The sequence below is a fragment of the Vanellus vanellus genome (genome assembly GCF_965231255.1).
Source record: "Vanellus vanellus genome assembly, chromosome: 9".
In the NCBI taxonomy this organism is placed as follows: domain Eukaryota; kingdom Metazoa; phylum Chordata; class Aves; order Charadriiformes; family Charadriidae; genus Vanellus; species Vanellus vanellus.
This window is the reverse complement of record NC_138914.1, coordinates 3,408,209-3,420,969: the sequence shown is the minus strand read 5'-3', so window position 1 is coordinate 3,420,969 and position 12,761 is coordinate 3,408,209. Positions and strand designations below refer to the sequence as shown.

Below are 12,761 nucleotides of genomic sequence, written 5' to 3'. Positions count from 1 at the left end.
TAAAATTAAAAAAGCCAACCCAACAGAAACAACAAAGAAACAAAAATATATAACAGCATGAAGTAAACCAGGAAAAGGTTAGGTATTTTCTTCTTCCCAACTTGTTCTTGCCCAGAGTGTTGCTACTGACCCACAAAACACATTCCTACACCATGAATGCTGCAAAAAACATCACTGGCAAAACCACTTTAGTAAGCTGCTTAGAGAATGTACGGAAATAGTATCTCTATTCCAAGCATGCAGTAGAATACACTTCCTGCAAGACTCTGCTTGCATACACATTCATTTGGAAAGAATCTGCATTATCAAATCACATAAGCCATTTTTAGTGCACATAGTTTTCAAAGTGTTTTTTTCTGTTCAAAGACCCTCGATGCAAGGCTCTAGTTTTCAAAATACAGAAACACTCTGCATATATGAAATTCTTTTCATCTGAAGATATCCACTGATGTCAGACAGACGCAAAAATTGTATGCTCCATTGACAAACTGCAAATCGATGGCAGCAAGGATGGCTGCATTCTGCTTCTAACCAGTATACATGGATACTGCACTTAGCCTGAAAAAGAGAGAGCATCCAGCCGGAAAATCCAAGATCATTGCACACGCTTAAAAAAAAAAAAAAAAAAAAAAACACAACCCCAAAAAACCACCCAAACAAAAAAACCCAACCAAAAAACACCACACACCCCCAAACTTCAAGAAGGAATTTGGTTTAGGTCTCTGTACACCCTGGCCAGTTTATTTAATATTCAGGCATGTCACAAAACCTATTTCCCACAACTGGTAAGTCAGAAAAAGCAGGGTTATTTTGTGGTCTGTAAAAGTAATTTATAGGTGCTTTTTGAGATCTCCATTTTCATTTCCAAATACTATTCCAGTGTTTGCAGGGAGAAGGTAACGAGCATAACCTACAACAGTGAAGGACAGTTATTCCTTTTGTCCATTTATCAGTGTTCCAGGTCACGAGCTAGAATGTGCCTGAGCCCTTATCCCAGAGCACGGACTTGTCTGCTCCTCTTACCCCACAAGAATTATCTTTAACCCTTATACACCTTTCAAAATGAAAATTCCTTGAATATAGGTATCTAGAATGATAGAAGTATACAAGCAATAGGAGAGTTGCTACAACCCCAGTGATAGGCTTTCCAAGACAGAGTAGTGTTAAAGGGAAACAGGAAAGCAGAGACTTACTTTTCAACTTTCCTCCCATTAACCATGTCACATAACTTCTGCGCAATTTTCCACATGGCAGGGACTAGCTAGTTAATCCATTTCACAGTTCCCATCCCTTTCATGAGACTCTTGTTCTATATAGAAACACCCAAGCCAAAGAAATGCTAGCTGCTCAGTAGAACTCAAAAAACGACCCCTCAGTGTTACAGACCCTGCCTGGCAAATTCCCGGTTAAACCTAACCTAGCTAGAATTGCAAAATAAAATGAAGCCTGCTCAGTTTGCCAGAAGGTAACAAAAGACAGATACTGCATATATTTCATTAAGGAGGATGTTTACTTTTCCAAATATTGTATTAAGATAGTGTCCTGTTTGCCTCTTTCTATCGACATCTGCTCTGTAATACACAGAGAATGATAGAAGATCAAAGTTTTAATTGTGCAAGTAGAAGAATGTATTAATAACATTCTTTCTGTCCTACAGCAACAGAGATAAACTTAAAAAAAACTCTTAACAGCTAGGAGAACAGGATATTTATATAAAGATGTCCTAACAAAAGAAAAGCATGCAAAACTACCTCTAGTGGATAAACAAACTAGGCTCTCTGTTTGCAGACTGTTCCCTATCGAGCTCAGCCCGCAGAAATCCCCTCCCTCCCTCCCTCAGTCAACAGGGTCAACAGATCTCAGCTGGGTTTCACATTTTTACACAAACCTTCTCCGCATCCTTTGTTCACTGCCCCTTTAAATTTAGGAAAATGCAGCAGGTGCGCCTTTAAGGCCCATTTTGCTGCTAGCTGCTTTAGACTCCCTCTAGTAGGTAAGTCATTTAAGAAGGGGTTTTTTGTTGTTTTGTTTTTTTTTTTTTTCTGCTAGCTCCTTCTTTGTCTGCACAGGCTGCACTGCATATCCTCCACATTGCTTTTGATATACACATTATAACAGGACACTAGTTCTGCGGCATACACACGACAAACAGAACCTCCTCCTCAGAAGACATTACTTCTTGGCTTTCTGAGATTGGGAAAAGCCTGAATTTGTTGCCTGTTTGTCACACTGCTGCCACTCATTAATACAACAGCATACTTTGAACTAGCTGTCCTTCTGCTCTCCAAAATTAATATAGCATGGAGTGCTCTCTCCCTCCTAAGACAGCAGTAGCTGCGCTTATCCACTTAGGGCTCCAACTTGCATACACTGAAAGGAAAAAAAAAAAAAACAAACCACAAAGAAAAATCCCCAAACCAACTCACAACTGTACTAACTTGAAAAAACTAGGACTCCCAAAAGCGATGACTAGGCTATCTCACCTCAAGTAAGATCAACAGCATGCTGTATAAGGGTGGGTTCCAGTAGTTTGCTTTCAAAGTCAGAGCTCTGAGGTGAGTTCTGAAACAACAGTGTCAAGTAGAGCATCGCTGCCACCTCTACCTGAATGGAGGGCACCACAAGCAGAGAGCCTGAATTGTCTCAGAAAAGGCTACGAGGCAACGCAGAGACAAGCTTACTCAGGGCTACCTGCACAGCATAAACTGACATTTGAAAGCAAGTCTTGGTCTCCTTTCAAGACATCTGTGAATTATAAAGAGTCAGTCATCCTCCAACCCCTTTGTCTTTAAGGAAGAGTTTAATATGAATTTTAGCTCCTTTTGAATTTACTTCTGGGCTAGGGCCCAGTCCATCTGCAATATTTTTAAAAATGACAAATTAGATTAAAAACACACAGAACACCCACTCAGGACTCAGTTCTTCCAAACTACAGTAACTCACAACAGAAGGGACACTACAGTTAACTGTGGCACTGCTGTGCGAAGCTGCAACCTGCACACAGACGCACAGAGGGTGAAGTAACTCACTGTACAGCAGGCGATTGTACACAGGGAAACTGGACAAGGCACTTCCTTTTCTTTTGTGTTGTCCTCTCATTCACAGTGCGTCCTTTAAGACATCTGCTAGAGTCCTGTAATGTTAATGGAAATGGAAAAGCTCCAACAGGAACTCAGGGGTTTCTCTCTTTTTCCCATGAACTGAACATTATGGAATTTTAACAGATGTTCTACTTGGTCATAGTTAATAAAATGAATTATGCAGGAATTAAAAATCTGGCTCCATTTGCTTATATAAGATCTGAGCAGCAGAACTATATTCCCATTAAGAAATTCTAGAGGATTTACAGTGGATTTATAGTCTGCTCCTGCCTTGTTATAAAATGGTTGGAGATTTTATAAATGAACTTTTCTCTGTTGCGGAAAACTTGCATAAATTTACCTGTTCATTGACTCTTCTTAGTAGCATGATCCAGGTTCTGCACTGGTGCACACTGGTACGCTACAACCATAGGAAAGGACAATTCTCACTTGGATTTCCTTTGGAAATGACATCATGGGAATTCCGCATCGTTTCACAGCCTCTGATTTCTGCCATTTATTCAAAGTCTCATTCAGCAACCTAATAACCATACACCCACTTTATGCTTTATCAGAAAAGCTTTCCTCTTGGAGCACAGATATCTCTCTTGGGCTGCTATTGCCAACAGAACGATGCACTGTACCTCACTTCCCTTTCGATTTTAGGATTAATTCAGTATAACTACATCAAAGGAAGATGTAAAGACCAAAAAAGGTAATGGAGATGCGAGAGAAGAGGCACCAAAAAGGAGGCAGGTGAAAGAGTCATAGCCAAAACTTCCAAGCATTGAGGTTCACTCAAACAAAGCTATTTCCAAAAGCATTAGATATTTAGCCATCTTCTTTGTCTTTTAATAGTCATCTGCACAGAAAATATTCTGATGAGAAGATAAAGGTGATAAGAGAAAGAGTAAGAATCAAAACCAAAAGGATGAAACAACTACCTTGCACCAGAACAGAAGCAGCACAGCAGCTAATGCAAATTACATGGAGCAGAATAAGGCTGTCTTGGTAAGATCTACTGTGCTATAGTAAAAAGATGAGGTTTTAATATTGCACTCCCTTTTTAAAAAAAAAAAAAAAAAAATAGGACTCATTTTCACTTTAGTCCAAGCAACGGGCAAACACACCTCTGTGCAGGCACTGAAATCTGCTTTATGCAATACACAAAATACCCGCTTTGTGTAACACAACGCTTTATCGTGATGCAACAACTAAAATTAACCTCTCAAAGTCTGGCTCAGGAATTTTGCCAGTGCAAGAATATTGTCATCTGAAAAACACGAATATTCCCAGCCTCTTCCAATTATTTTTTTTTTTTAAATGAAAAATCATATACTGAAGCCCCTATATCCAAAAATCCCACTCCACTGTAACTAAATATAGGGTTTCATGTAAGTATAGAACCAAAGCATGTAAACAAACTCTGTAAGTATAAAAGTCAGCTGGAATTAAATATCAGTCTATATATGCTCTGCAGCTACTTGGATAATGAATTAATATAGATTTTTATCTGAAAATAAAGACTTTCCCAAAAGGAAGAAGTGTACTTAAAGAGAAGGGAAAATACCAAGATTAAATGTCGGGCTTACAACAGTTCCAGCTGAAGGTTCGATACACTGTTCTTACTCGAGTGGACATTGCTTTACAATATTTCATGCCAGAAAAATGCAACGGTCTTAACAGTGTTAAATTCAAAGATTTTTTTCATTTTTTTCTAAACATCACCTATGATTTGTTTCATTTTGAAGAGAAAGCACATTTCATTTGGTAATCATTTATTTCTCATTCTATTGGACAGATTCTCCCAAAAAGCAATACTTCAACTGAAATCAGTTCTGAAGGATCTTTTATGAATATACATAATGGAGAGGACCCCCATTAAATTTCAAACAAAGTGCTGCCATTTTGAGTAAACAAAGTTATCTCAGCAGGGTCACACATTATGCCATGAATATGATCTGCAAATTAATTACCACCCTGACATATGTCAAAACAAATTTTAAAGCAAATAGCACCCAGTAGTAACCATGTGTTTTATCTACCTGTTAGTATGCAAAATCTGTATTCAATGGGATCTAAATTTATTCATTTATTCAGAACCCCTCAGAGAAATCAAAATGATTCGTTGGCCTTTTTTGCCCATCTCCAAATGAAATCTGAGTGAATAACATGTGTTTAGTGAGCCAGAAAATAAGTACAGGACAAAGCTATGGTGGGGGTTACGTTTCAGAAAAGCAGGTGTCATCTCTGCACAAATAACTAATTTTTTTAACACTCAGAACTGCTAAAATAGACTGCAGTGCATTATCATTTGTCAGCACTTTACGGAACACTATATTTGGTATTTCTTATTTTAGGTAATATCCATATTTATTCCATAATTGTAACAAGAGCTGGCTGACATAACTGTCCTAAAACCAGTTTTCAGCATGAAGAAAGACTTTTAAAAGCAGAGCTATTGAATGAAGGCTAAAAAAGCCTCTGCAACTGGCTTTATTATCAATGACAACACAGCCAACAGGTCCAATCTGTGTTAAAAAAAACAAAAGAAACAAAGGTCCAAACCTAGTTTGCTCAGTTGAGTCCCTTCCTGGACAATAGCTGTTATGTTTTCACAGGAACTGAGTCTTGTCTCTACTTGAAGTACTCATGGTGCAAATTCTGCTTTGTCAAAAGATGACCCTCTGGGATCCAATTCTGAAACAGTTTTAGACTGGGAGCTCACCAGTATGTTTTTCTACTTCTTTTATAACCTGCCTTCTGTTCACACAGCATATCAAACACTTCCATGGCACTAATCCTGTAATTCACAGTACATTTATGAGGAGATCTCAGTATAAGAATTTTTTTCTGCCAAACAGGCCAAATATTTTTAGCCCCAGTTTTTTTTTTTCCAACAGTGAAGTACTTCTGATTTAGAGTGAAGTAATGCCACATCACATCTACAGACTGGATGACTAAATGCATTTCTTTCACACATTTAAAAAAAAAAAAAAAGAGCACAATCCTCTCTATATACAGATGACAGATTGGCATCTGCTGACAAATATATTTAAAGAAAGCCTAAATCTGTTTGCACCAAACTTGGCCTGATGCCAGCAGTTCACCATTGTTGGCATACACACTTCACATGATGCAATCACAAGACTTGAGGAAGTTTCCAGTATTTTGGTTTTCATCATGTTAACATATCTATCCTTTTACCATGTAACTGAACGTAGAGACAGGACGATAGATGACGTTTTGCATGTATCACAGGTTTTCCTAGTGCACATTATGAGCATTCTATTTAAATTACGGTCTAGTAACATATAGAATGAAATACACTAGGATTTAGAGCTTATCGTTAGAGCGATTGATCTCAACGGTACTATTATCTCTTGTTAGAAAACAAAGTGAGTTAAAGGAATAAAAAAAAAAAAAAAAAAAAAAGAGAAAGACAAGTGTTTTACCTCTCTTAATACTGTGCTTTTATAACCCCGATAAAGTCCTTGAATACCCTGCAAACCAACAAAAGAAAGCATCAGCTATAGGGAATTAGTTTGCCAAAGACCACAATTTATCAGTGATTACGAGGCAAACATTACAGCCTTACTCAGTGTCAAACCTGAACTTCTTGCAAATTGACTATATTGATTATAACATTGTACACTGTATTCCATGATTTACAGTGCCGGAGGGTTTTATGTTCATTTCAAAGATCATTTAACCACTGTTCAGGATAATCAGTAATAGAGAATATACCTTACAGTTAAAATTAAAGGGCAAGAAGGTACAGAAACACATTACTTCAAACTCTACTTGCCCAATATTTTTTTCTAGAAGTATCCACTATCCCATAAATATTTTGAAACTACTACCCTTCTGTTTAAATAGCCCACATAAAATGAACCCATAGGATGACAGCTTCCTATGTCCACCTTCTTAGCCTTGATTCAAAGATTTCATCAGGACAAATATTTTGTATTTTAAACCAGCTGACAACATTCAAAACAATTAAATGTTTATTTTATAAGTGTTTATAAAATTATGTTTAATATCTTAAAGGACAACTTATTTCAGTGTTTGGCAAGTCTTATGGTTCTCTGGTGCTCTCAAAACTGTGTGGTTTTCCCCTTTGTAGCTGGCCAGTTTTTAGAGCAGAATGACCAAATCACAGAAAGAAGTTCCAGCAACCCTCTTGTGCAGGGTTATCACATTAGTTTTCATTTACAAGCAAATAAAAGTGGATCATTTAAAGGTCATATTTATGTCTTCCTTTTCCTGGCTTTTACACATGGAAATGTGAATAATATTTTTCCCCCCCAGTGTTTTCAGGAGGCACTTTCTCTTACGGAATACAACTTGAAAAACACACCTTGTGAGACCCAGTAAAACCAGTGGTGAACAGGTTTTTCCAGGAAGGAACAGTATAACTAATGAAAAGATGACAAAAGCCCTTATTTTTCAAAAGTAACCAATACTGGATGAGCACTCATTTCCAGATCTCTTACAGAGCCTCTCTGAAATGGCACCTTTAAGACATGTCCTCCAAAACCTGCTTAAAAAACTGGAAGCCATTCAGCAAACACTAGATACAGAGAGTCGATGTTCTGCTGTCCCAGACAAGAACTGTTTGCATAAATACAAGCAGAGCTTTGGAAATTGGAAAGCTAAATACCTTTTTTTTTTTTTTTTTTTTAAGTGTAGGTAGCCCATATAAAAAGAGAAGGAAAAAGAGCTGTTCAGAATGTGCATTAAGTGCATGTAAGTGCATGCACATGGGGAAGGGGGGGGGTTGGTCTCCTTAAACATAACATGCCAAACGCTTTTAACAACAGAATACATGAGAAAATGCTGGGAGAGCACAGAACTGGAATAAAGCTGTAGGAATGCTTCTGCACATGTATGGCACCGAGTGGAAAGAATGAAGCAACTTTGAAATTTTGTTCTGAACTCACCTCATGATACAAGGTGTGGGAGAGAATCCGGAGGGTACTTGAGGAAGGAGAAACCTGTGCCCTTTGCTTGACAACCTCCGATGGAACCCGTATGAGGCATGCAACCTGCAAAAGAACCGTACATTCAGAGACCAATTCCTTTTGTTGCCTTACTCTTCATACAGCTGACACATTTGGAGATTGTTCCAAGTACAGAAATCTGAGAAACAAGGAAATAATTTTTGTAATTATGAGTTGAACTTAAAAGCTGTTTATGAGCAGCTTATGTATTTGCTCTGAGAGCTACATATTTTCTGAACACAAAATTGTACTAACAGAAAAATGGAAGTGCCCTTGAAATTTTTAACTTCCAAACCAGAAGTAGAGTTGGGTGGGGAAAGTTGCCAGCAAAACCAGGATTTTGAAGCCATCCTGTCTTTTGGCAGCCACAGGAATTCTTCCCCCCACTTCCACAGATCTAAACCGGAGATTCAGGACTTGCAGAACAACAAACTTCTTTCCTAGGTAGTTCCTTTGTGCCCTCTAGTAACTGACAGCAAGAGACACTCCAGTTAGCTTTAGATGCACACAATATATTCAAGGTTTACCTTAAAACACTCACCGGACTTCATTCAAGGTGAAGCGGTGGATTGATTCTTTCCTACACAATGAATTTACTAGGCAAGAAAGGCCCCTGCAGCTGGACATAACAACATGGCTGCCGCCACAAAGCTCCAGCTTTTCTGTAAAAGCCAGACCCGGCTTTAAAATGTTCCCCTCCACTTCAGCTTCAGGTAGGAGTTGAGCTTGTGTGCATATAATTTTGAGGAACAAGGATCCTGAAGTGTCAGAGAGTTACAAGTCTCTCATGTCTCCAGAGAATGCCCATTTATCAGCACTTAAACTTTTAAGAAGAGCTTGTCTTCAGTTGGCCCCAGGGATACTTACAGCAGGGCTGGGACTGGCAGCAAAGCACTGGAGACACCATGTGCCTTTGCCAGATTATTAGCCTTCCTCGATCCCATCCTGGGCTGGGCTCAGGAACACACTGGTTCCTAGATGTAAAGGTGATCACCGAGTGCTTTAAGTGAAGAGCAACCTAGGTGAAAGCTGTCCATCTGAAGTGGGAATCCAAGCGGCTAACTCAGAAACCCACATGTGCCAAAGAAAGTTCAGGAATTCACTGCCAGATTGCACAGAGACAGTAACTTGAGTGATCATTTGTGGGTAACACGGTATGGGGTTTAAGTTCCATTTTCACAAAGAGACCAAGAAAAAGTCTGTTATCCTGTTACATTCCTACAAGTTTACCAGACAACAATATCCAAAAGTCATTACAAACAGATCTAACTCCATGTGCTCTTCAATTCACAGGGTCAAAAATAACAAGTGACCCCAATCTGTCAAGAAAATAAGAACTGTCAAGTTTTTTGATAGTTCAGCATAAATATTTATAGAACTTCATGCTTCATAACACTCCATGTCCTTATATTAGCTTTTTATTCCTTAAAAATGTGGAAACAGGAGGAAAGCTTTAAAAAGGCTCGGATGAAAACAATCTAGTCAATCAAGACCAGACAAAGAGCACAGCATGGCTTCCTGACATCTGGGGTGCTGCAGTTTTGGCAGGAGAAGGGTGGCTACAAAGTAATGTCTCCATTTCCCCCAGACTACTTGGGGTGCATTTCATTTCAAATTAACTTTGATGTTTCTCCCATTTGAATTTGCGCTTACAAGGGAATCTGTGGCTGCACAAGAACAAAAACAGTGATTACATTGTGCTGTTATGAAAGGAAATACAGGCTCGACTCACCCGGGCTACGCTGTCACATCAGCTCCACAGGGCACTGCTGGTACTAAAAAAAGCCACAAGCGGCAACTGCCAACATCAGACTGAACAGTGACATTTCCACAGTGCACCTGAACTTACAACATGTTACCTCATTTGTTCCTATACATGTACCTTACTATCAATAACAATCCAAGCAGTCTTTTGATGTCAGTCGAACACGGGTCTCTAAAGGGAAGTATGCAAGATTAAGTTCACACGTGTCTTATTAGCCCACAAGGTTAAAAAAAGTAACAGCCTGGGACAGACGGGTGCAGAAAAAAAATCTCAAATCTATTACGCTCAGATCTCAATCACTGCAGCACCTTCCGGGTAACGCTGCCAAAGTTAAAAGAACACAACACACATCTCCACTACTTGATTTCTTAGCTAAATCTGTTTGAGCAGCACCAGTATGATAACACTGCACTAAGAGAATACATACTTAAATTTTCAGACATCTGAAAGCTATAAGCAAATTGCATGAGCAAGGGTGAAAGATTTAACTGTGTGGCTGCTCCACAGTAACCATCTACATATATGCTTTTACCTGCATTGACTACAAGATAAATAGACATGAAGACAGACAATAACGTGACCTTGCACGATGGGAGCCCATTCACCTCCCTAATCACCAAGATCCCAGGAAGAAATTGCTTTTTAATCTCTGGGCTGTTCACATAGATGTAGCCTGTTGCTTGCCACAGAAGAGCACAATACAGCCTGCCATTCCTGGTTTGGAGAAGACCCTGCGACGAATTATCTCTCTGTCAAACATCTGCATAGCCAGCCATGGAGAGGAGAGGACCAGCAGGCCCTCAGCTACCTCAGACAACAGTAGGGCATCAGACAACAGCACCTTGTTGATACGGGCCAGGCTCATTTTTCCAAGCAAGCTCTGGGGCCAGCAGTTATTCCCATCTTTTGACGGGAGCAGAAAGACAGAATCACAATCCTACAGAACAACTTCAGGGGAAAAATGGGTGCTGCCCTATAAGCTCCTTCCTTATTTACCAGGTCAGGTAATACAGTTCTCCAGTTTTCAGATTCTCTCCCCCATATCAATGCACATGTATACATAAGGGCAGGAAGACAATAGCACTGAAATAAAAGGATCAAGGATTTTTAGGTTTGAGCTTCAACAAAACCAGGTTTTACAGCTACAAGCAAAGCTATTATTAGTTTGCAGAGCAGGTATGCAGACATGACAATATTAGCATCTATTATCTTTCTAGTCTTTTAATACTATAACCACTTCTGAACTAAAAAGTACTGCATTTCAAAATCCTTGTTTTTAATCATTACCACATCAAAGGGTGACTCCAGTATTTAGACACAAACCTAAGTGCATTTTTAACTTACTGACTTGCATTAGCCAGTTAAGGACAAAAGCTAAAAATAGGACTATTTTGTTAACATTTATCTATGTATTGCTAAGACAGTATATCTCCCAATTAAATGAAGGTTGTTTTTTTTCCCCTCTGTTCAGGGAAAAGTGTTTTAACTTTTGGATACTCCTTGCATACATCAATGCTGCCATCTGCTGGTCGGATTCATGTTGCAACCAGACTTTCCTGGTTGTTCTGACCGACTTCTCGACTGGTTCTGAAGAATGACCAGTGCATTGAAGTCTAAAAAGTACCTTAAAGTCAACACCAGGCCTCTTTATATACACAGATTTAAACAGTTTGTTTCAGTATATCTGAAACCTTTTCTTATGTGGCTGTAGCTAACAGAAAATAAGATCTGCTGCAAATAGCACCAGGAGCCTGCACAAAGCCTTTTGCATGGGCTCACCTAAGTTTATTGGAAACACCTTATCTTAAACCACTAACTTCTGCATAGGGGCCAATCCTACTTAAAGCTGGAGCAGCTGTTCAGAACTAGGCAATACTCATCTAATTCAGCCGCACAAGGCTACCGAGCATTTTTGTCTAGATAATAACACAAGACAATCATAAAAAGAACAAAGAGGGGATAGCCCTGCTTACAAGGGGGTTTGGTGCAATGAGGTCACCCAGGCTCACTGCTCATCCAGGCAAACCAGCAGCAGACACAGCCTACTGTGAAAATGGCTGAAGAAAAGTCCCAACCTCCAAAAGGAGATTATTTTCTTTAAAAAATGATTTTGTGGTTAACATGACAAAGAATCTGAAATAGCTGGTACCATTGCCACTGCAGATTCTGGACTAAGCACTTATCTGCAAACCACCATGACACCGCTTCTTGTTCACTAGCGGGTCCTTGCTTCTCCATCCAATATGTTCTGTCCTTTAGGCAAAGCCAAACATAAGACAATGACAACATCTTTAGAAAAGACCACAACCCCTGGTCTTCAGAGCTATATTATTACCCAAATATTAACACATCCCATTTAGATTAAGAGCCTTTTGCTCCCATCCTTTGTGCTCCAGGCTAACCATTTTCTACACGACTGGCTTTGTAGGATTTAGCAGAGAACCACAGATAACGCGCACATTTGTTTTTAGGCACCTATACTACAGTTTGACCACTAACCTTGCAGGCATGAGATGTATCCAGAAACATTTGAAAGAGAGAAGAGCAGGTGTTACAGTTGCTATTAAGGGCTTATGCTGCGTATTTAAATTGGGTTGATGCATGGCAGGTTTTTCTCAAAACCGGTGACGCAGCTGGTACAACACTATTAGCAGCTTTGTACCTCTAAGGAGAGCAGCTTGAGAAGGCATTACCTTATGCAGCCTGGCATACACCTTGCACAGCTGATGATCTGACACACTCTTAAAAGCTCCCACAACCAGGCAATCTGAGCACTTATCTTTAATAATACACAGATATTATCCCTGCTCTTAAGACAGGCTACTGAAGGGCAAAGACTAAGAGCCCATTCTGTTAAGACGCTGGCACCTGATGTGCTCTTGGCTAACGAGCTGATCTATTCTCTGCACTAGC

At 39.4% G+C, this 12,761-nt stretch overlaps 1 protein-coding gene across 1 annotated transcript in view; it reads right to left on the bottom strand.

Annotated features, from left to right (window-relative positions):
- SLC25A26 (solute carrier family 25 member 26) overlaps positions 1 to 12,761 on the bottom strand; it is a 91,272-nt gene that overhangs the window by 60,796 nt on the left and 17,715 nt on the right. The window contains exons 5-6 of the mRNA XM_082487647.1: positions 8,024 to 8,128; positions 6,536 to 6,583 (exon numbers count right to left, since the gene is read on the bottom strand). Coding sequence (XP_082343773.1) covers positions 6,536 to 6,583; positions 8,024 to 8,128 — 153 coding nt within the window. The remainder of the gene's footprint in view (positions 1 to 6,535; positions 6,584 to 8,023; positions 8,129 to 12,761) is intronic.